The sequence below is a fragment of the Crinia signifera genome, chromosome 7 (assembly GCF_055691185.1).
Source record: "Crinia signifera chromosome 7, ASM5569118v1, whole genome shotgun sequence".
In the NCBI taxonomy this organism is placed as follows: domain Eukaryota; kingdom Metazoa; phylum Chordata; class Amphibia; order Anura; family Myobatrachidae; genus Crinia; species Crinia signifera.
In genome coordinates, this window is record NC_139223.1 from 56,958,566 (window position 1) to 56,983,405 (window position 24,840).

The 24,840-nt window shown below is 43.4% G+C and overlaps 1 protein-coding gene across 1 annotated transcript in view; it reads right to left on the minus strand.

Annotated features, from left to right (window-relative positions):
- The window catches only part of FAM20C (FAM20C golgi associated secretory pathway kinase), a 150,330-nt gene that overhangs the window by 1,814 nt on the left and 123,676 nt on the right, over positions 1-24,840 (minus strand). The window contains exons 6-9 of the mRNA XM_083153155.1: positions 19,197-19,377; positions 11,526-11,635; positions 7,891-7,972; positions 853-912 (exon numbers count right to left, since the gene is read on the minus strand). Coding sequence (XP_083009281.1) covers positions 853-912; positions 7,891-7,972; positions 11,526-11,635; positions 19,197-19,377 — 433 coding nt within the window. The remainder of the gene's footprint in view (positions 1-852; positions 913-7,890; positions 7,973-11,525; positions 11,636-19,196; positions 19,378-24,840) is intronic.

Sequence of the window (24,840 nt, forward strand, 5' to 3'; positions counted from 1 at the left end):
TTCTGATTGGCTCAAAAGCAGGTGCAGCATTTAAATTGTCCGCAAGAGTCCTGGATTGAATAAGCCTGCACTTGGGGACCTGCTTTGTTCAGCACAGTGAGCACAGCGCAGTGGAGGCAGTCGGGGGGTTTTGCAGTGGGCAAAATTAGCTTCCCAGGCCCGTCCAGAGGCCGGGGCCCGGGACAGCAGTACCCACAGCACCCCCCTATTGGCAGCCCTGCTGGCCAGTAAGTAGCAAGGAGTCTCTCAGCGGCTCACTCCAGTGATACAATGTGCTGGAGCGGCGCTGTGAGAGAGCTGGACTCAGGGATGTAACTTCCCCCCTTAATCTTCCGCTGGCTGATAGAAGCCCCTGAGTATATGCTGCCTATGCTTATACTCATAAGCTGCCTGCTAGATTTGCCTGTTCATATACACTGACCAGGACTTCCATTCTAATACAGCTATGTACTCATTATTTATATCCATCACTTCCACCTTCCATTTTTTTCACTTGAGAACGGAGGAATAATGGAAGCTCCATATTGATCTCTATGGAGAGTTGCTGCTGCTGCTATGTACACTACTGTCTAACCAGAGCAGATGACGGATGACACACATTCTGCTTTACCCCATCTCATCTGCTTTAGAAGATGCACTATATGCAATATCTCTCCAGGAGATCGATCTACAGCAGTCTATGGGAGCTTCCCTCACTCATATGTTCCTCTGCTAAATGGAACAGAGGAGACAATGCTTAGATGCATCTAGACTTGCCTACTATTTAATGGTGTTATAATAACCAGGTCGTAGTTACCCCAATGGCACCACAAATCATGTTGGGTGCACCCAGTTTAAGCCTTACAGCCTTACCTGCAGCATTGATTCAGGGGTACCAGGATAGACAGCTCGTCGTGTGAATATTTTCCAAATCTGATAAAGGAGAAAAAGTGGTAAAAATAAGAATGGTAATAGTGCGTATAATTAACTTTGACTAGATGATTTTTGAAAGCCCTTTATTGTATGGCATACAGTATATCGCATCTGTATTAAGAGTCAAATGCATCCTGCACTCGCGGCATCTTGTGTCTGGATAGGTGGGTCAGCAAAGTATGTAATGATATACACACATATCTTAAGCACGGCCATTATGCCAGGTACACATCAAAGTAATGTGTTTTGCATTTTAACACTGCATTTTAGATTTCAGTTTGAACACACCCCATCCAAATCTAACTCTCTCTGCACATGTTACATCTGCCCCACCTGCAGTGCACATGGTTTTGCCCATTTTGAGAACAACGTTGCCTATGATCAAGTCTGATTTAGGTCCATTGCTCTGTATGCACCGTGCATAGCAATCATTTGTACTGAAATCAGCGTACTGTGTACCCACCATTAGAGATGCATCCTAGGTAGAGTTAAAAGTGTTGTTATCATCCAGGCTCACTAGCCTCAGCAGAGTAATTTGACTGGACACAGTGAGATACCTGAGGAGGGCCACACAGCTGACCCAATACTGTGTATCGGATACAGCAGAAGATCATTAAAGGCTGCAGTAGACGTCTATTTATATAGTGGCATTAGCATATTTGGGCACAGAGGCTGTGTACTTATGCCCTTATTCTGGTCCGTATGCAGCTAGTCTGTGTTCACACGCGGACCTTTGTTTCTTTAGTGCGCATGTGCATTCTGTTCGCCGGGTGCATGCACCCAACATAGCAGGAGGGGGCGGTTACGCAGGTGCGGGGGGCAGGCAGCTGAAATCACCGGATATCAGCTGCCCATTTCCGTCTCAGCGTGCACACATATGTAAGTGACTTGGAAAACTCTTATACTTATAGGAAGGCGCAGCCTGTGCATGGAAAGGGGGGGGGGGGGGTTGGTGGACTAATTCGCAACCTTGCAAGTAAACCAGAATAACCCCCTTAGCGTACATCACTGAGTATATCCTTATGTGCTCTATGTTAACTTTGACATATCTTAAGGGTCATCAAACTCAAATAAGCAAATCAAATTGAGGTTTGCAGACCCAGATTTGCGTATATATGTACTGGGAACATTTCAGCCTCCCTCCCTGAATGCAGCCCCTCGAGTATAGTTTACAGAAAACTATTAAGCATAAAATAGTTGTTCCATGAGGCACTTTCTTTTAACAGCAAAATGTATTTCCGAAATGAAAGCGTTTTCTGCAGCGAGATGTGTGAGCATATGGGACCCAGCTGCTGCGGCGGCCCCTCGCTCTGCGCACAGCCTCACATCTTTCCCTTCCATTTTTTTTTAGATAGAATAAGATATTTTACAATTAAATATAGTAATGTATAAACCATTCCTCCACCGTTGATCGTCATCCGTGGCCTAAATACACCAATGTCTCCATTTAGCAGTTACCGCAAGTTCGCGTCACTTTTATATTATTTAAATGTAGCCGTTCCCTGTACAATGTTATTGCTTCCATCATCCTAAGACTGGCTTAAGTAGGAATGGTTTCGTTTTATATACATGTACAATAGGAAACACAGGCAATTGTTGGGACTTATTCTGGATCACCCCAATGGTCGGGGTTTGTGTATGTGCATTTCTGCGCATGTGCAAACCCTGACTGCAAATGGCCGTGGTCGAGTTAGGCCCTTTGCAGCGGGGAGGGAGGGACAGGGATGGGGGTCCCCCATGGTAATTCCCAGCGTTTTATGGGCGTCCCTATGAAAATTCTGGGTGTTCCCATGGCTACGTAGACGGGCCGATGCCCGCTGGGGGGCGGGCAGGTGACGTCACAGGATGTCAGCTGTCCGTCCCGTCTTCAGGCAGGCACACGCAAATAAAAGTCAGTTCAGACTGAGGGGCAGATTTATTAAGCTTGGAGAAGAGATAAGCTGGAGATAAAGCGGAGAAAAGGTAACAGGAGATAAGGCACAGCCAATCAGCTGTGTTTGAAAAAGACAGTTGGTAGTTGATTGGCTGGTGCTTTATCTCCTTTTACCTTTTCTCCGCTTTATCTCCAGCTTATCTCTTCTCCAAGCTTAATAAATCTGCCCCTGACTATTATATGAGAAGCCGGGAGAAATAATTTGATGGTCATCGACCATCGAATGATTTCTCCTGCAGCGGAAGCATGCAAGGGGATGTGTCTACATTACACATCCCCTAACATGGTACCGAGGGGAATCGGCAGCGGTGGGTGGGTGTATATTTGGTGGGACGGCATCTCCCACTATTCTGTACAGTGTACTAACTACGGTATATTTTGTTTAACCCCTTCCCGACATTTGACGTACATTTACGTCATGGTCGGGAAGTACTTCCCGACACATGGCGTAAATGTACGTCATGACTTTAAATTGACACCCCGTCTCGAGACGAGGTGGCAGAGGGACAATGTCTGCTGTCCCTGACAGCAGACATCCTCCCTCATTGCCCAGGGGGGGCAGCGATGCCTCCCGTCTTGGGCGATCGCTGCTATTGGCCGTTAAAAAGTTAATAGCCAAAAGCACCGTTGAAATGCATTGAGTCTAAAATTTAGACTCTGCTGCCCCCTAGCGTCCAAAAAAAATAAAGGCGGTTTAAATAATGATTTAAAAATAAAGAATATATATGGTCTTTGTTAGTTATTAACTATTTTGAGTGATATGATTATTTGTCTCACAAGCAGAAAATGGAACATTTTGCAAATAGCAAAATGTTCCATTTTTTCACGACACTTTGGAATTTTTCCCCCCCCAAAAAAAACTGTATCGACCAAATTTCACCACTAATTTAAAGTACAATGTGTCACGGGAAAACAATCTCAAAATCACTGGGATAAGTAAAAGCAAAAAAAAGTTATACCCACTTAAGTGATACATGTCAGATTTGAAAAAAATGGCTCTGTCAGGAAGGCAAAAACTGGCTGCGTCAGGAAGGGGTTAAAATGTCAGCCTCATAACACAAGAGGGTCTATATCATACTGTTCTACCCTTTGGGAATCCAGGACAATCCAGTAATAGAGTTCTACCTGACTTACCAGACCCCACCCACGCCCCTAGTAAAGTTGGGATCGGAGCAATAATGACATAAATTGTCTCAGTCTCGCCACTTGCCGGGACCACTTGGATGGAAAACCCTGAAAGTTGGCAACTATTCCATACTAATTTCCCCATTAAGCGATAATGTTCTTTCAGATTCTGATTGGTAAACAGCCAGGTCCATGGCAAGGGTGACCACACACACTGTGTATGGTAGTTGTTTGCTGGATGTAGCAGATTTCAAGTCTAGATACCTGCAGTGCTATTTTTGTTTTGGTATGCAATATTATGCAGTATTATGCAGTACCATTATCATTTTTCTATTTGTATTTTCTATAACTTATGACCAGGAAGAAATCAGCTAAATCATTTTTTAAATTAATAAAATAAACAGTGTCATTGCAGGGCGTGCGTCCGCGCATCGCTATAGCCCCTACACACGGAAAGATGTAGGGGCATGTTCTAAGCGATCTAGGGCCAGATGAACTAAGCTTGAAAAATGAAAAAATGGAGAGTGATAAACTTCCAGCCAATAAGCACCTACCTGCCATGGTACAGTCTGTATTTGAAGAATGACAGGTAGGAGCTGATTGGCTGGTGGTTTATCACTCTCCATTTTATCACTTTTCAAGCTTAGTACATCTGGCCCCTAGGGAGATCGCTTAGAAAATGCCCTGAAATAGCCCTGTGTGTAGGCCCCTTAAGTTGACTGCATGCAGTAAACAACTCCCAAATCACTTTCGGACTCACATACAATATACTGTACAAGGAAAAGTAAGATTATGTCATCAACTCTTTTGTACAACATAACAAAATATATTAAAGGCAAAAGCAGGACTCTTTAAATCTTGCAGCCAAGTCACTGAAACCTCTACACGTTCCAAGTTCTGCAGGCTACGATATTTGGCGAAAGAAATTTTAATAATATTAGGTATTTTGCAAGTTCTTTAGCAGCCAATACTTTATTAAAAATAAGGTTTGGGAAAACTGGCAGTAGTTTAATACAGCAATAAAAGGTGTATAGGGTACAGGCTTAGGTGGTGATTCCGAGGTGGACTTTGTGAATACAGCACAGGTGTCTTTGGACGCAGCTGCTGTGTGCAAATATGTTAATGCAGCTGGAAGCATCCTGTGTTCATAGACGACACCTCCTCATGTTTGTGTAATCCACTGCTGCATCTGAGGAGCTCTGCCTGGTCCCGCCTACTCCCAACAGCCCGAACAGCCACAGCCTGTCATGGAGAATGTGGTTAAGGGGAAGTGATTTCCAAAATCTGAATATAACCGGACACCCCTGCTCCGAGTACAGACCCCAGCATTGTTCGGATATTCCCGCCCAGACTCGGGGGTCAGAGCGCAGCAAAACATCATCATCCCACATCGGATCTCGTGTGATCTGGACTCAATATAACGCCCACGATGTCGGCGCCATCTTCCACTCAAGCTTCGGAAAGGGAAGTGGGTGGACAGGTCTCTGGTGCTGTGGTGGTCAGTGGGAGTGGCGCCCTGGTGTAGTCCAGTCCTGTGCTGCCTAGTGCTGGTGTAGTGTGCTGGTGTCCTGTGTTGCCATAAGTCCATTGATGCTGCTGTATAGGTCCAGTCCAGTGGAACTGCTGTTAAAGTCCAGTCCAATGATACTGCTGTATTAGTCCAGTTCAGTGATCCTGCCGTTAAAGTCCAATGGTACTGTCGTTAAAGTCCAGTCCAGTGATACTGCTGTATAATTCCAATCCAGTGATACTGCTGCATAAGTCCAGCCCGGGGTACTGCCATTAAAGTCCAGTGATACTGCCGTTAAAGTCCAGTCCAGTGATACTGCTGTATAATTCCAATCAAGTGATACTGCTGCATAAGTCCAGCCCATGGTACTGCCGTAAAAGTCCATTGGTTTTGCCAATAAAGTCCAGTGATACTGCTGTATAGTCCCAGTCCAGTGATACTGCTGTACAATTCCAGTCCAGTGATACTGCTGTTAAAGTCCAGTCCAGTGATACTACTGTACAATACCAGTCCAGTGATAGACTGGGAATGAGTGGGAATTAATGTAATTGCGTAGGAGCAAAAAATAAAATAATATTCTGGATTTCAAAATCCAGATTCAAAACACGAAACACAAAAGATGAAGCCCAAAAATGGTGGTGTTTTCGAACAGATCCAAAACATAGCCGGAGATACAGACCCAAAACACAAAACAAAAAGTGTCTGGTGCACACCGCTATGCATAGCCCTCCTGCCATCTAGGTTGTACACAAATTGCATTTCAAGATGGCAGCAACAATCAAATTCCACTGGCGCAATGTGCAAACTTTCATGGACAAATGTGGAATCTTCCACACATGACACGTCACAGTCAGGAGAATTTTGGTTGCAATAAATTTCCTTCAAACTGAATTTGACCAACGTCAGTAAACATGACATTACTAACATTACTGCATGACAACCTGTAATCATTCTATACACCCTCGTGGCATATTTCAGATTGAACAAGCCGGCAGGTAGATAACTTTATTAATAATACCTTATCTAAAATAAAGACACTAACAACCATATGGCCGACTTGCAGGACAAAGAGACCTTCTCAACAACAAGTGCAAATCTATAGGGCCAATTGCATTTCTCAATGGCAAGTGCTGGGTTACATACAGTACCTCTCCTCCAGTACAACTATCAAACTGGACGTCCAGACAGACTTTGCAGCTGATCCCAGTAGGGAGGAATCAGCATAATTAATATACTGCAGGAGAACACACCTAGATGGACTGCCATCTACAGTATTTCACCAAAAATGTTGACAGACAACAAAGAGGAGAGAGGGAGACTGTTGAGAGAGGGAGACTGAAGAAAATGAGGCACAGCTATGTCCAACTGCACTAACCTAACTTTCCATCCCATAAACATCCCAAATCATATGAATTGTCTGTTACTTCAGACTCCTCTCGTCACTGGCTTAGAGATCTGAGGAGGATCAGGCAACTCCACCCCCACTGCAGTACTCTGCCTTTCCTGTCCTGTCCTGTCACTGCCACCAGCAGGCTGCACTCCTGAATCCCTTTTCTACATGCAGATATCCACAGGGGGCCCATGGCTGGCAGTGAGGGTACTCCCGGGTCCTGGAGCAGGAATGCCTACCTTCCCGCATACCCCAGACCCCCCTGCATCTCCCCAAAGTCGGCGTTTAAATACCACGATTCGCTCTTGCTGGGTGATTACACCCTGCGGGTGTTTGGGGGCATGCTGCCAGCATTTTCTGGGGGTTCCTCAGTACATGCAGGCTTTCCCCAACCGTCGGGAGGGAGGGTTGCTGACGTAATCAGCGGCCACCTTCTCCCCACAGCCTTTGCAGCGCAGAGTGAGTCCTGGCTCACTCAGCGTGCGAGCAGGGGGGAAATCATTGGATGGTGAATGATTTTACTCCTGTGTGCACGGCTGCGTCGGGGCAGCGGCTACCTGCTCGTTGGGCTCCGAACACTTGCAGCCCAGAGAGCAGGTCTGAATCATGCCCATTTTGTAGATGGAGATGGTCAGTGATCACGTCTGGTGTCCGATATTCATACCAGGCAGCGGCCCTTACAGTAGTTGAGCACCATCTGGATTGTGGAACTTTTTGCGATATCAAAATTAAAAGAAGAGATACAGAATGTGAGAGGAGCGAGGGTTAAATAAGCAGCGGAATCTGCTGTCTCATGTAGAGAGAGAGAGAGAGAGAGAGAGAGAGAGAGCGCATGATGACTTATAAACCATCAAATCAATTCTTTTCTCTACTTGACAGGAGATTTAGTGGTTGAACAGCCTGATCTATGAGGCTCAGTAGGAACTACTGTTTCCTTAGTTCGGTACAGTACAAACACATGATGGACAGAAAGGGTGTGATTTGTTATTACAGTATAATAGGTTTGATTGTATCGCTTACCCTCGTCCATTATCCAAGTGAATAATAAACGTTTCGTTTCCAAACTTCTCAAAGGTCTCATAATGGTGACGATCCATATTTCCTGTGGACAGACAAAAGTGTATTGTTAGCAGAGGTTTTTCTATACAGTTCTATCAATATATTTATGATATCAATATGGGAAAGCAGCTCTCAGGAAATTGCAAAAGTACTGTTGGTGTATATTAGTACAGTCAATGGAAAGTTGGCAGGATGAACTGTAGACTGTAACCTGTGGATTCAATGATATTTTTGCGCATCTAGTAGGAACCATCACAATTCATGGTGCATACGCTGTACATGTGGAGATTTGTAATAGGAGGGTGGTGCCATTGATTGGCTTACTGTCTGCTGCTTAGGGTGTCTTACAGATGCTCCAATCAGCAGCACAGCTCCCACCACGGAACTAGTGGAGGAGGCACAATGTTTCTCCCCACACAGCTGTGAGCCGGAGGAGTAAGAGTATACAGCAGAGTGCAGATACTGCTAGTACTGCCAGACAGGGTGTCCTGCCCAGTGCACCGTCCGCAGTGTCCATACACCCCTCCTTACGCCATTTTTTATAATATATTTCTTTACAAAGATTTTGCTCCTCAATTATTATTTTCATACAAATTTCCTATTCGACTCTAGCCAGGAAACGGACCAGATAAGAACCTGCCCTGGCGAAAAGCTGGAAGCAGAGTGATAGCGGAATGCTATGAAAGTGCTTTCTGGTTGGGTCCCCCGCAGCCAATGAGCATGCACATGGCCCTTTCATTAAACCTGCTGCCTTCTATTAAGTGCATATCTAAGATGGTGAAGATTTAGAAGCACTGACTATAAAAGGGAGAATCAGGCATCGCTTCTATATTTCCTACTTCATAATAAGATTTTGTGCAACTGATGCTGCTGTCTGTAATCTACTTATCTACTTGTGAGCTTGTGTCTAGCTGTGTATCACTGGCAGGTTCCTTCACATAATTGCTGGATCCATCATAGCAGCCAGATGCTGTTAGGTTCCCGGGTACACTCTTACTATTGTATTAACCTTGATTTTGGACTATATTCCTGTACACCGATTTGTTGATGCATCTACCATATCTACCAATCCATTGAAGGCAAGGTCAACTACAGGTCGTCATCTATGCACCTGATAAATATTGCATGAGGTCAACGTTTACCAAAGACCATCTGATTAGGCCAGCCAATGCCCTTGCAACTACAGCAGTATACTGTCTGGGAATAGCAGTGCAGTCTGAGATGGGCTGCGTGACTTGTCTAGGATGTAAGGGGCAGTCTGTTATTGGGGTGCCGGACGGGGTCCCGACAGTTGGGATCCCGACAGTCATTAACCGAACATCGGGATCCCGACTGTTAAAACACAGACGGCCGGGTTCCCGACGGCTGTCGGCTATTTTCCCCCGTGGGGGTCCACGACCCCCATAGAGGGAGAATAGAATAGGTGGCGAGTGCAGCGAGCCCGCAAGGGGCTTTGTTGCGCTAGCCACGTTGTCTGAGACCAGGCAGTCGGGATCCCGACGTCGGGATAATGACTGTCGGGATCCCGACTGTCGGTGAATCATACCACACCCTGTTATTGTTACTGTGCTATAGAAATGGAGAGAAAAAAGTGCTTTCGTGCTAAAGTGCGCTTAAATTTCCTATAGCAGCTTAACCACACTACACAAAGAGTGACATCCCCATACCACTCAAATACAATATGCAACAGAAAAATGGTTTTAGTGTAGGAGTATAGCGCTCAGGTGTTCTCATAAAATAGGTTTTATATCACCATATGTCCAATAAATCTCCTGGTAAGAAATTCAGTATATCCAATTAGTCTGACAGTGTGTGGGGGATCCCCAGATTTTCTCTATATAAAACAGAGAAACACAAATGGTGCAAATAACGTTTTAAAACATGAAATTTTAATTATAAGTTGCACTCACAGACAGATGATTTTGATAGCATATAGAGGGAGTCCCAAGGCAAATCAGCAACCACAGATGTTAGTTTAGCAAGTGTCCTGAGCAGCACCCAGTCCGGACCAGTCAGCTGCTCCATACTCAAGCTGTATGTAGTACGCCGTTCCACCAAGGACAAGTACACCTCCTCTGCCACACTTAACGCGTTTCTGGAATAGTCCCTTCTTCAGAAGTGTACACTTCTGAAGAAGGGACTATTCCAGAAACGAGTACGTCTAGAATCAAATGCGAAGAGCTCGACAATGTTGTGTTACCACTGCACATTTGCTGGCAGAAACAGAGAGTCCCATTCATACTGTAGTTACTGACTGCAACTAAGCACATGATAAATCCAACAACAGAACTTTTGTGGATAAAGAGGCCATATAAATTCCCATAAAATTGGAATAAAACTGTCTGTGACAACGGACTAGATATGAATAATGCTGAATTACTGTACACATTTATTCCATTTATTACCATAGCAGAGATGAATGATTTTAGAATACATAGAACTGTAAATTCTATTTTCTATCAGATTTGTTAAGGTGCTAAAGCAAATTGATTAATATTTGAGAAGTGGCAATTAATTTGCAAAATGATATGTTGTGTTAGCATAAGACACTCATAATCAGACACTTGTTTTTGTAAAGCAGAGAAGGTGCCATGTAAAACTCCAGCTGTGGTAGCATTGGAAATTCCAAAACAGGGCATTCTGGGATTTTTAGTGCAACAGAAGAGGGAGATGGCCTGGATCTCTAGGTTATAAAGCTGCATACCAATTTCAAAGTGTTGCCCAGCCTAGACTGTGTGACATTACATTGCGAGGATTGTGTAGTGGATGTTATACTGCTGAGCCCCACTGTAATGTGACATAATGTGAACTGGAGGTCACAGTAATCTGGCACAATATGAACAGGGGGCATTGTAATGTGGCCTAATATGAACTGGGGACACTAATGTGGCCTAAAATTTACAGGGGGCACTGTAATGTGTCCTAACATGAACTGGGGACACTATGTTATATGTGAATTGGAGATACCTAGGGGCATAATGTGTCACATAATTACATCATGTGTACTGGGGAACAATGAACTTTATAAAATAAACTAGGACACTACTATATGACATACTGTTACATAACCTAAGGCACTACTATGGTTCGGAACTAAGGCACAATTTTGGGTCATAAAAAATAACTGATACAGAAATATATCTTTCAAGAAGCATTAGGACAGGGGCCCTTTCAGTATGATACAATGGGGCCTACTAAGATCAGGTTATGCTTCTGCTGTAGACTTTGTATATGCCAAGGTGGATCAACTATTACGGGATATATTTATTAAAGATATTTTTGGCCAATGTTGATCTATTTAAAATTGATCTAAATCAATGTTAGGGTTCCATAGCTGATACACACATTTACTGACAGATTAATTTTTATATTGATTTTTAAATGTTAGTAATTTTTTTAAATCAATCAACATCGACCACATATCGACCAAATTTGTACCCCCACATATTAGTATGGAGTCTATACATTTATTAGAACCACAACATGACCTGTGATGGAGAGACAAGGTCCTATTCAGAATAATGTTCTGTTAGTATAGAACTTTTAGTAATTACATGGACTCTTCGGCAGTGTTTTCAGAAAACAATTTTTCTTACCCATTAAAAAGTCAAAGACCGTCATATCGATGAGATCTAGTAGTCTTGTGCCACGATCATAGGGTGGAGTCTGCTTGACTTCTTCACAGTAGTCAAAATCAACTTCCCACCTAAGCAACAAGGGACGACACAGTTTTAGCATTTACAGAAGCTTCCATCATTACCAAATAGAGATACACACATTACCAAATAGAGAATACACATGTTAGTAGCTGTTCAGTCTTCCTGGTACATAGCTATACAAATACACAAATACTAATAATAAAAACTAGCTGATGTACCCGGTTTCAACCAGGCAAAGGTTTACTGGGCAGAACATTTTTCACCTTTCCCCACCCTTAGTGGTTGAATTTTGAAAAATCCCTGCTTAGTGGGTGCTTGCAAATAAATGCCACAGTTTCCAGACCCAGCAGGTCACATGTTCCATGTCACCCAGGCCCAGCAGGTGTACAGGGAGAGTTCACGAACTGTCACATGTTCCAGAGCACCATGGTGATGCACTGTAAATGGCAGGTTGATGTTTTGCCACATGACTCCAAAAAAGAAGCAACCAAGGACAATGACAATATTTTTCTGCAAATCTACGGACCATAACCTTTACTTTGGTATATGATGCACCCTGGTCAGACAACGGCATCGTAGATATATGTCACTTGAAAAAAGTAATCCTTGTATTATTATGTAGATAAAATGTTAACATGCCTTAATACATGTTTATACAGTAAAATGGAATACAGAGACTTATTGTCATTTTTTATTATCGTTATTAATATTATGTTTTGTCAAAACATTACGACAACTAGCACTTTTCACCTTCAATTGCATTAACCCTTTGAGTGCCAAGAGAATTTCTCAAAATAGGTGTTAAAATTGTAAAGAAATTTATTTTATTCATCATAATGACCTGTAATATTTACCTTATATAGGAAATATAATATTTTTTTACACAACATTTTTTATTTCGATTTATATAACAAATGTAAGCGACGCTGGCATTTTTAGTGGATATTTTGCTCATCTCTCACAGAGATGTTTGCACTCAAAGGGTTAAATAAAGCTACCAAAACGTTTGCCACTAGTTGTAACAAAAACAAACACATACAGTACATGCTTACCTACTTTCTGGCTACCCTCTCCTGGAAAGGGCAGCCAGCTCAGGGGGGGTGGGGCAAAAAGGGGCTGAACGGATGCACTGCAATGGGTGGGCTTAAATACACGATTCCCGTCATTTGACCCACAGACACACACACAACCCCCCCTGCCGAGGGAGGGGGGGGGGGGTTGTGGGAGCCAGGCGGCTCTCTGGGAGGGTTGTCCCCCTATCTGGGAGGCCAGGAGGGGGACCAGATTTTGGGGACCCTCCTGGCCATAAGCATACTATTATGTGTCCTGCTCGCTGTAATTCATTGTCCATTAAGCGTTTGTCAGCTAACTTTACACTGTCTGTATTTTGCTTATCTAAACATTACTAAATGTGAATGTGCATACAGAGGTGTCCACATACATCTATCCTCCGTGCGCTACATATAACCAGTGGAGACTCCAGAGGCGGGACTGCAGCACAGTTTAAAATTCAAATAGGGGAGCAAAACCCACTGCCACCAACTGCTATTCCTAACCGTCTCATTGGCAGTTGGTGGAGCTCCCCTATTTGAATTTTGAACTGAGCTGCAGCCCCTCCTCTGGAGCTGCCACTGCATATAACGCATGATCTCCATGTGACTTGATAGTGCCAAATATCTTTGCATGCATCTTTTCCCATTACAATGCAATGCTAAACAGTGTGAATAGGATGCACAATCAGCTTCTGCATCAAATGATATGCAGCGTGCCTATATCTTGTGCATGACTGTGACTCTATCTGAATATGAAATGCTATGTTACAGTGTCTTACACGAAAAGTGCCGCTTTCCATATAAGGTGCATTGTAATGGAAAAAGTCACATCCAAAGATACTCAGCTCTACCAAGTTACGCCATGGTATGGCGTGACGAGAAGAGCGGTTTCATGTGCAAGGAGGCTAGATGCAGTGGATAAGCTGATGCATTAGAACATTGAGGTAGCAGTGAAAAATAATATAAATGGCTCATACAACAGCTTTCCTTTTATTTGGACATATGCATTAGGGATTATTCCCGAGGCTCAATCATTAAATTGACATTCGAAGTGTCAACACCATAGCATCAACATTTTCAAAATGTTCACATTGAATTTTGAAGGTCACAATGTTGACAGTGCAGGCATAGGATTAGGGTAGGTTGTTGTTAGGTTAGATTTAGACTGTAGTCAAGGGTGGGCCCCCTCCTCTTAACATCGCAGTAGACCTGGTGACCGCCATGTGTCACAGACAAAATCCCTACCACACAAGTGCATCTGACATTTTGCGGTTGATTTTTTTTTTACTGCAATTGTAGCTGCAAAACTGGACTCTGGGAAGGTAAGTAATAAAACACACAAAAAAACACTAGAAAACCGCTATTTTGACCTGCCAAATGTAGACATGTCCATTGTCAATGTTATGACCATGCAGGCATTGTTCATGTCAACAAATTGACATTACATTCATGTTGACATCCTGAATACCAGATCGATGATGCTCTTAACCTATTTATCGCCATTGCCCATAGCAACATCTCATCTGAAATAGAACTCCCATTTTAATAAATTTCCCCATAGAGATGATTGAAGCCCCCAGGAAACACAAGTCTAGTGCAGTCAGATACACAAATCTTACACCAGGCATGAGTGGGTTAATCCGTCATCAATGAATTATCACTGATGCATTATTCCGGGACCACTGGATATGGAACACTTGGCACTTAAGAAAGCAGTATGAATGAATCTCACATTAGGTGTTCCCGGCCTGCAGCAGCACCCAGTCTTTGATAATGAGATACTCTGTACTTGAATCAGCGGAGTGAATCTATCAGCCACATGATAACGGATAAGGCATTGTATATTTCATTCTGCATAGCCAGCCCTAAGTGTGAGATTGCTTTATTAAGAGCCGGACATTTCCAGTACAAAGCAGCGTATTACACATCCTCCTACATGCAAGAGGTGCTGCATTCGCAGGCCAAAACAAAGGCACCAGGGAAAATGAGCACTAGAATAACATGAAGAGATGATGAGGATGTAGAAGAGCGACCATTTCTCTCCACAAAAGTGAAAACAAGCCCTGCTCAGAGGGATGCTCAACGCTGATCCTATCAGCAAGGGCCTTGCTTTGCAGTGTCTGTACTCGAGAAGTATACATTTCTTCTCTGCAACCTATGTATGACAGTATTAGGTTGCACATCGTCCTGTACCATTCACTGGTCTTATTTCATTACTGAGTTCAATTACTGTAGTCAAGTGTTGTGCAGATAACTGCCATAGACTTTCATTGCAGGATTCTGGTACTTTTCCTTGACAGGACAAAAGTTATACTTGCCAAAACACAAGATACATAGAACCCAAGTAGATAGTGTTAGTGGCTGTTCACAAGGCATGCCTTTGAGCAGCTCTGCTTTATGGCTGTGTAGGGATGGCCATCAGTGCGCTACTGCAACTAGCCATCATTAGTAACATACTATGTGATGGATGACCATCAATAGTTTTACCTATCGCTGATCATCCATTTTCTTTGACTGACTGGCCCATACGCCAATCAGAATGTGGGGGGGAGGGGCTTCACGGGTGTCAGTGTCCTGACATTGTTTAAAAAATATATTCGGTTCTCTCCCTCAATGGCAAAAGTATTGTACATCGGCCATAAAGCATTGATGATTTTGACTCGTCAATGGTTAATAGCCATCCCTAGCATTGTGTAGTGGTCCGTGTGGGGAGGTCACTCTCTCAGCAACTGTTCTGTAAGTTTCCCAGAGTTTCCCTTTGCCATTACAGTTTAGGTTTTAACCCTTAAAGTCCAATGCCTAGTCAGGCTCAACAGCCCTAGCGCTAGTATCCAATGGTGACACACTTTAAAATAAGAACATTAACATTGTTCAACATTCAATGAAGACCGTTTTTGAATAAAAATTTCTAACTGGCAGTGTGAACACGGCATAAGATGGGAGTTCTGTTTCCATGGGATGTTGCTATGGGAAACCAATCAGAAACTATCTATTATCTTCTAGAAGGTGCTAAATAAAGTAGATTCAGATTAATTATCAACCAATCAACTCTTAATTGCAATTTTTAAAACACAGCCTGTAACATGGCAACTGATTGCTTGGTACTTTATCTCTACAAGCTTTGATAAAACTTAATGGCATAGTTTTCATACCGTTTAACCCCTTAAGTAGTGGGGGGTTTTTTTTTGCTAGTGCTTCCCACTGAGCGAGTTTTTTTAGGGGGAGCGCTCCCTAAAAAAAAAAAAACATCACTGTCTCTCTCGGGGCAGCGGCTGTTATAGTGCTCAGCGGCCCTGCCCGGCCACCGGCAACACGGTTGTGTGCGGTGTGACGTTAGCAAGCCAGCCGCACACAGCAGGGGGAAAGGAGGTGGGGCTGGGCAGCCGGAGCCAGGCAGCGGCTGATGCTGAGCTCAGCACTCATCTCAGTGATCAGCTGAGCGGCGCTGCCCAGCACTAAACAGCGCAGACAGTGGTAATCCCGAGAATTTTCCGGGCTTGCCAGTCTGGGCACTGAAGCATAGTCTGGAAAATTCTCGGGAGTACCAATGAAGGGGTTAATAAAAAATACATCCAATATGCCAATTTATCCTAATTTGCTTGCTAGCACATTTATTTAACATACAGTAAGTATGGATCCAACAAAAAAAAGGGAATTGTAATGGATGGCCTTGTGTTTTCTGTACTACTCCGTACATTACTGGAAAGGAAAACAATGGAGGCGCAAAGTGACAGCAAGTAGAGAACAGTGAAAGACTCTCTCCGTACAGCACAAGTGTACGAGACACTAAATGACACTGCTGCTGCGCTTTAATGGCATCAGCGTTAGGCCTGTTACAGTCGGTACTGCGTGCATTAAAAAACATTCTTTTGTAACATTAGGTCTCCTTTCATTGTAAAATTCATCTGCCGTATTTCTTTGGAACCCGAATGACTAATGCACGGAAGAATTCTCTGCCACATAACATCGCCTTAGAGTTATTTTTCCATTTTGTCTAATTAAGGCAGTGATATTTGTAAGCACGGCAGTCAGTCTGTTCCTTTGTTAACAGTTGCTTAAGCATTAGCATGGGGGAAGTCGTGGACCATACAGCAATCTTCCCCTACTGTACGTGTGGAAATGGATTGTTTTGGGAGCTGACGCCACAAAGCCAAATCAATACATAAAACAAAAAAAATAAAAGCATCTGGGATAAGCAGATCTCTAAAGGGGTTAATGTTATGCAGCAGGGTGAAGGTAATGAAGCAGTAATGTGATGACACTTACTGCTATGCCAACCCACTGCTCCATCCTCCCCTCTAATAAGATCTGAAGGGATAAGTCTTCGGAAATCATATCCACATAGCTGTCAGGAATGATGAATGAACAGATCACAGACATGTAATGCAATAGACTTGCACACTGGCCTGATAAGCTCTTAGATGCCCATAAACAGAGACACATTTAAGTGCTATATATCCATTAAGGTGGGAACGTATCCATTTCTATCCGACTGATATAAGCCTGCTAATAAAAGGCATTTCCTGGAATTATTTCAATATGTTGCACTTTGGTTGCACAGTTGTCCAAAGGATTTGTGCTACGAAAGGGAGAACCCCCCCCCAAATAAAAATGAGGTTGTAAAATATAATCTTCAAAGCAAATTTAGAAAGGGTGTTTTATTTGCAGACGAAATGAGTTTTTATTGCCGGCTACGTTGACACAAGGTGGGGACGGAGGCTGAGTTTGGATAATGTATTACAATGAATGAAAGAAGATTTTTTTTCCAATAAAATTTTATATTTTTAAACCATTAAAATAAGTGACGCTGCGTAATCTGTACTAAGGCAAAGTGAGCCACATACAGTATTCATGAGATGATAACATCGATTAGAAGCTAGGTATTGGGAGATAAGTGTATGTCTGGCAGCTGATCAGCTCTGTGATATGACAAACTATAAAGAACAGAGGGGCAGATTTATTATGCCAGGAGAAGTGATAAAGTGGAAGGTGATAAGGCTCCTAATGACAGGGTTTAAACATGACAGCTAGGAGCTGATTGCCTGGTGCGTTATCACCTTCCACTTGATCACTTCACCAGGCTTAGTACATCTGTCCCACTGTATCAGTGTCTAGGTAGACAATCAATAGGTCAACACCAAATAATTGACATGTAAAAGGTCAACGGAGACAAAAGGTGAACAAAGGCAAAGGGTAGACATGGCAATTGTTGACACATGAAAAGGTTGACATGAGGTTTTTTTTACAACATTTTTTTTTCTTGTCATTTTACATACTTTACCATCCACGTGGACTCTGATTTGAAATAGTAAAGTCTGCTGAGTGCAGCAAAGCACCTGGCAAGCAAAGCGAGCTTAACCAAGGTCCCCGATGCACTTCACACCCAAAAATGTGAAAAAAATATGTCGACCTTTGTCTACGTTGACCACTGTTGCAGTTCTCTTCAGGCCAGTGATGTCTGTAGGTTCCCTCATTGGGGAGTCCAGGTGCAAACTCAGTTACATAAACTTCCCAGGTATTGATTAGGCATACCTTTACATCAATGGGGCCCTGATATAAGACGCTCAAATCTGGCTTAGTATACCACATATGGGTGGGGTGGGAAATGCCAGCGGTAAGGATGCAGACAACAGGATCCCAACGATGAGAATACAAATGACTTCAGGGTATGTCTTTTATCTCTAACCTACTGTATCTCGCCTGCAACCTAACCTTAACCGTCCCCTCCCACAGCCTAACTTTAATGTCCCCTATCACCTCCAATACTGTTAACAATACGGTCAGTAATGCAAATGAACGATATGTGGATTAATCACTCAACAATATTATTAATTATATTGTTCTTTGATGCCAGCTGACGATATCATCAGATTTGAATGTATTTTCAGGTGATAGTGTTGTTGTTAACAATCCACGGGACCGCGCATCGCTAATGATATAGTGGAACACACTGAACAATCGTTAACTAAAATCCCATAGTGTGTACCCATCATAACTGTCCTCCGCACTCAGTTTACCCCTATCCCCTAGTGTCTAACCCAAATCCTCATAGTCCCATCAGGGGTCCAATAGCATTCTCAGCATCAGGATTCCCAAACACCGGGTTCCTGACTGCATATCCTATACAGGACACACCCTTGGAATGGAGGCGTAATGGAGACATGTAGCTATAAGCCTCCTCTGCTGTGCTGGATAAGACGTGCTGCAGGCACATTGTAATAGTAAACCACTATATACATACACAGATGTATAATCACGTGAGACACATTTGTAGAGTCGCACTTGGGGCCAATAACAGAGCTCAGGAGTGACTGTCTCATGCAGAGAAATTGGCAGAAATGTTTTTGGCTTATGGTAACACCAGTGAGGGTCCCTGTAGCAGAACACAGAATTCTGTAACAAACATTGCCACAAACCTACATGATACAGAAATGAGACTATACGGAAAGAAAGACAAAAGCTATTGCAAGGTTTCTGATAATACACTCCTGAGACACATTTGTATGTACTGAATATACTTTGCTCTTTTATAATCATTTAATTAAAATGCTCTTACTCTGCTTTTTTGCGTTTGTGGTACGAGCGCCTCCACGGATTTCTCCACGTTTTCCTTTTTGCGAGAGACAAGTCTGGGAGGAAGGCTGCCAGGGAACCTTCTATCTGATCTGGCTTTCCGCACAGGGCATGTTCTGTAGAACAGTAGTAAGAGCATTCTCCGTAGAAACAAATGTTGTTCGCTGTAAGAGAACCAGAAGTGCTGTTATTTCTAGTGTAAAACAAGGGATACACCAGTCTACACAGAGTGAGCGAGCAAAAGGAAACAGTACACGGGTCAAGTCCTCATTCTCACTATATTATGCACACAATATTAGCACGATAAGAGCTATTAGTCGTTTCCCCATAACGGTGTTTTAGAATTTGTTTATTTATAATAATTGCCTTCTATAGGCAAAGTTCTCAGTACCAAAGAAGAACTCTGCATTTTGGCCTAGACATCATTATGACTGCATGTTCTAGTACTATCTTAGGTATGTACTCTCCAGGGAAATCCAGGAGAACCCCAGAGAGTAGGTGGCTCCAACACCCATTGCCTAGTAAAATGCATGGGTTGGGCAGTGTGATGTCACAACTCGAAAGGTCCATGCAGAAGAGGCTGGGCCAATTTGACATGATCCTTTGAGAATCGCATCATTTTGGCCTCTTTTTCATGAATTTACGATTTGCACCATCATACTACAAGAGGTCTACAGTGTCTAGGTAGACAATCAATAGGTTGACCCCAAAATGCTGACATGGACAAAGGGTTGACACAAGCAGTATGTCTATATGGAAAAAGGTAGACACAGGCAAAAGGTCAACTTGGAAAAAGTTGACACAGGAAAAGGTAGTTTTTCACGGGGTTTTGCCAACAGTGTTTACACCTGTCGACATGGACCCTCAATTCGTGTTACGCAAATCCTCACATGGCTCGCTTCACTCCCCATCCATTCCAAATTGTAGTCCACTTACATCAGAAAGCATGAAAAAATTGTAAAAAATTATAAAAATCCATGTCGACCGTTTGCTTGGGTTGACCATTTGCCAATTTCCACCAAATGTATATTATTGACCTTTTGTGAATGTTAAACTATTGTATGCCAACCTTTTGGCGTTGACCGGTTGACTGTTGACCTAGACACTGTTGACCCATCAACCAGAAACTGAATAATGAAAGACAGTACGTGGCCTGTTTTGATTGGTGTCAAAGCCATCCAATGAGGTGTCTCCTTGACTATTCAGTTGACAAACATCTATTATTACTTCCTCCAACAATCATCAGCAGCTAGACAACTAAGGCCTAGTTATAATGGTCCCAGGAGAAATCCCCTGTTGTGTCTGCTACCCTGAACAGGGCACGCCGGTGCAGGGAATGTATACTTTTTGCAAAGGGCTTCTTTAAATCAAATAAGAAAATGATTGTCTATTAGCCACAGAGAACAAGAATAAATAACAGATTAATTGAAATAGAAAAAGGTAAATAATGATAGTATACTGTATCACACTCTGAGGCTTAAAATGCAGAAGGGAAGGCCTCAGCACATACTAAAGGAAGATTACTACAGTGACTGATCGCTGCACTTTGTAGCTTTGAAACTGCAATGTATCTTTAAATAAATGTGTATTCTAGCAACCTGCCGGAAAAAAATAAGCACAACAATATATTGCATTATGCTTTAGGCCTTACATGTATCTTATTACTGTATATGTATCTCCTTGAAGAATGAATTTCAAATTTCAATATTGAATTTTCAGCATATTCTGCCTCTGGCAGCAGAATAAAGTTGATAAATCTAATTTGATCATTATTTAGACTCCCCAGTCGGTGTATAGACGGCGCTGTGTGTTTAATTGGCGCCTAATAAATGAAACTAGTTAAGTTAGTGGTTAAAAAGAAAACAGAATCAGTTCGTCGCACAGGAGAGTACAGATAAAAGCTTGTTGTTTTCCCATAGTGTCACCTAAACACATTGCTGGAGTCTACAAAACAGCGGAATGGGGACCGGTGAATATAATCCACCCATAATGCTATCAAAATGCTGATGCATTGGAATAATGCTGTAAACAGAGTCCCAGATTGAATTTCATAGAGCAACCTAACCACCTCCATATAGTACATTACTGAATACTGAATACAAAATATTGACAGTCAGCAGAGGAAACACAATTCTTAATGATTTAGAACTTCTGGCAGGTTATATTGTGACTTTGGGGACAATTCAGGCCTGTATGCTGGGCCATGTGTGTTCGGAGCTCGGCAAGCAGATTAAGATCACCAACGATGAGCCCATGTGCAGGGCTGTGAGTGGATGTGTACGGGTACACATACGTTCATTAGCACCCGCATAGAGGAGAAATCTTTTGATGGTTCCCTATTATCAAAGGATTTCTCCTCCTCTGCACAGCGCTCGCAGCCGACGCATGATCCAGGAGTCACATGGCTGCTGCTTGTATTTCAGTGAATGCCTGCATTCCGATGGGCCCACCCAGAGTTTCTATGGGCACACCCACTGTTTTTGTAGGCACGATCATGAAACACCGGGGTCCACACCAGAACACCTCAGCCTTCAGAACACTTGGTACACCCCTGGGGATGAGGAGCATTAGAACACTCGGTACACCCCTTGGGATAAGAAGCTTCAGAACACTTGGTACACCCCTGGGGATGAGGAGCTTTAGAACACTTGATACGACCACTGGGAATAAGGAGATTCAGACCACTTGGCACACCCCTGGCGATGAGGAGTTTCAGAAGACCCCATGCACCCCTGGGGATCAGGAGCTTTAGAACACTTGGTACACCCCTGGGGATGAGAAACTTCAGAACACTTGGCACACCCTTGGTGATGAGGAGCTTTAGAACACTTGGCACACCCCTGGGAATAAGGAGCTTCAGAACACTTGGTACACCCCTGGGGATGAGGAGCTTCAGAAAACATGGTGCACCCTTGGGGATCAGGATCTTTAGATCACTTGGTACACCCCTGGGAATAAGGAGATTCAGAACACTTGGTACACCCCTGGGGATGAGGAGCTTCAGAACACTTGGTACATTACACCCTGGGGATGAGGAGCTTCAGAACACTTGGAGCACCCCTGGGCACGAGGAGCTTCAGAACACTTGGTACACCCCTGGGGATGAGGAGCTTCAGAACACTTGGTACATTACACCCTGGGGATGAGGAGCTTCAAAACACTTGGTACAAACTTGGGGATGAAGAGCTTCAGAACACTTGGAGCACCCCTGGGCATGAGGAGCTTCAGAACACTTGGTACACACTTGGGGATGAGGAGCTTCAGAACACTTGGTACAAACTTGGGGATGAGGAGCTTCAAAACACTTGGAGCACCCCTGGGGATGAGGTCACATCGCATCATAATCCAGCCCTGTCCTCATCATGATTCACCCCACATTCTTCTGTGAATTCTGAGTTCCAAGCCACATTTTAGTATTTATGATGGTATCAGCAAGCTCTGATAACCTTTTACTTCCAATCTCGCTCTCGTATCTCCCGGAAAATTATTATTTTTATGAAAATTGGTTTAGCCCTAAGAATGCCTGCCTGAGCCTACACAGCCTGTAGATAATAGGTGTAAATTAAAAAATCTTATAAATTATTTCAAAAATACTACAAAGTGCATGTTTAGTAGTAATAATAATAAAAAAAGGTATTACAATAGAGCAAAGTTAAGTAATTACTGTATATCCTAATTTGCAACATTGTTAGAAATATTTTTAATATATAAATATATGTAACTAACTCATAGTTCACAAAAAAAAACACACACACACAAAAAACTCCTACAAGCAACAAAAAAATGTACTTAATAAACAGCAGGACCATCTGCTTCTAAAACAGGACACATTCTCAAGCAGCCTCTTTGCTTGGTGTGATAACAATTTTTATTTCATTTTCTCAGCAGTATCCCTTGTGATAAAAATAAATGATTTATAAGGAAATCTTCTAAGGAAAATACAGAGGCATCATGCTCACATCCATCTGATTCCAATTCCATCTTCACATGAAGAAATATTCCATTTGTCAGGAAAAAAATACCAGGCACCATTTTACTTGTTTAACTGCTTCAGATGAAATCTCTGTCCAGTCACCTTTATAAGCTTTACAATGTCACGACAGAAGGATTTGTGTACAATGGATTATGTTTTAAAAATAACATAAAGAGAATGCAAAACAAAAGACTATATACTGTACATACTGTAATAGAATCAGAATCAACTTTATTGGCCATGTATACTTGCGCATACTAGGAATTTGACTTGGATTGCTGTGCAACAGCCAGTTAGGTAACAGTTAAACAGTGACAGATATGCGAACACATACAGGTATAGGCTAGAAGTACCCTGGGGGATATAGATGCAGGGAACACATACCCGCCAAGTAGCACAGCGCCTAGGCAGCCATCAGCGGCGCCACTGGTTATTGCAGCAGCCTGGCAGGTACCAATATAAGCAGAGACAGTACAGTTATCACACAGGGAACACATACCCGCCGAGCTGCACAACGCCTAGTCAGCCATCAGCGGCCAGGTAGGTAACAGCATGAGCAAAGACAACACAGTTACAGCAGAGACAGTACAGTTATCACACAGGATATATGGGGTCACATATGGCTGAGTGCACAGTTCCTAGGCAGCCATTTGTGGCGCCATCTTGAAGGGCTCAACAGGCCATCTTCCTGTAGGGAGAACCAGCATGGGTGGCGGGGGGAGGGGAAGGGGGGAGTAGGGGCTGTGGGGACAATGCAGGAGACTTGCCCCCCTTCCCGGGGGGCCGTGAGGGGGACCTGATTTGCAGGACCCTGCTGGCCATTCCAGGAGGGTAGGCAAGTATGTTATTGTTACATATACCCTTTTCAACACAATAGTTTACTAATGTGATGTGTCGGTAATATACTGTAACTGGAAGCACGGATGCAGAGATTGAGGGACTCTCAAAAATGAGACTTACTTCAAGTACTAACTGAGAGGAGCAACAGCTGACCTTTTTCCCATAATACTGATTCAGACAATACTACCATATAAATGCAAGGAAGACCAAGGGGGAGATTCTCTAAGAATCTCCGCCCCCCCTTCGCCTCTCTTCGCAAATATAATTATCGCATTAGTTCTAACATATGTGATAATTATAGCAAAGGACAGCTCTTGCGTTAAGAGCTGTCCTTTGCGGTGAGAGTCGCCGGGTCCCAGCAGGTCCCGGCGGCTCCCTCTTCCTCCCACACCCGATGCTGCTGCTCCGGAAGAAGATCAGTGCAGGGAGGAGGCCACAGGTCCGGGCAGCACAGCTCTGTGCTGCCCGGACACAGGTGAGGGGGCGATGCGGGGCGGCGGGGGTCCGTGCGGGGCGGCGGGGGGTCGTTGCGGGGTGGCGGTGGGATGCGGTAGAAGCCCATTGGCTTCTATGGGGCACCGCCAGATTTTTCGGGCGATGCCCCCCACCACGGTGGGGCAAGCCGACTAATGCATGTACATTAATAAGGAAACAGTCGCAGCAAAGTTGTAAATGAACTCTTACCACCATGGACAGTATAACTTTGTAGTATTACTCTTACCACTACAGACAGCATAACTCTTACCACCACAGACAACATAACTCTTACCACCATGGACAGTATAACTCCACAGTACAACTCATACAACCACAG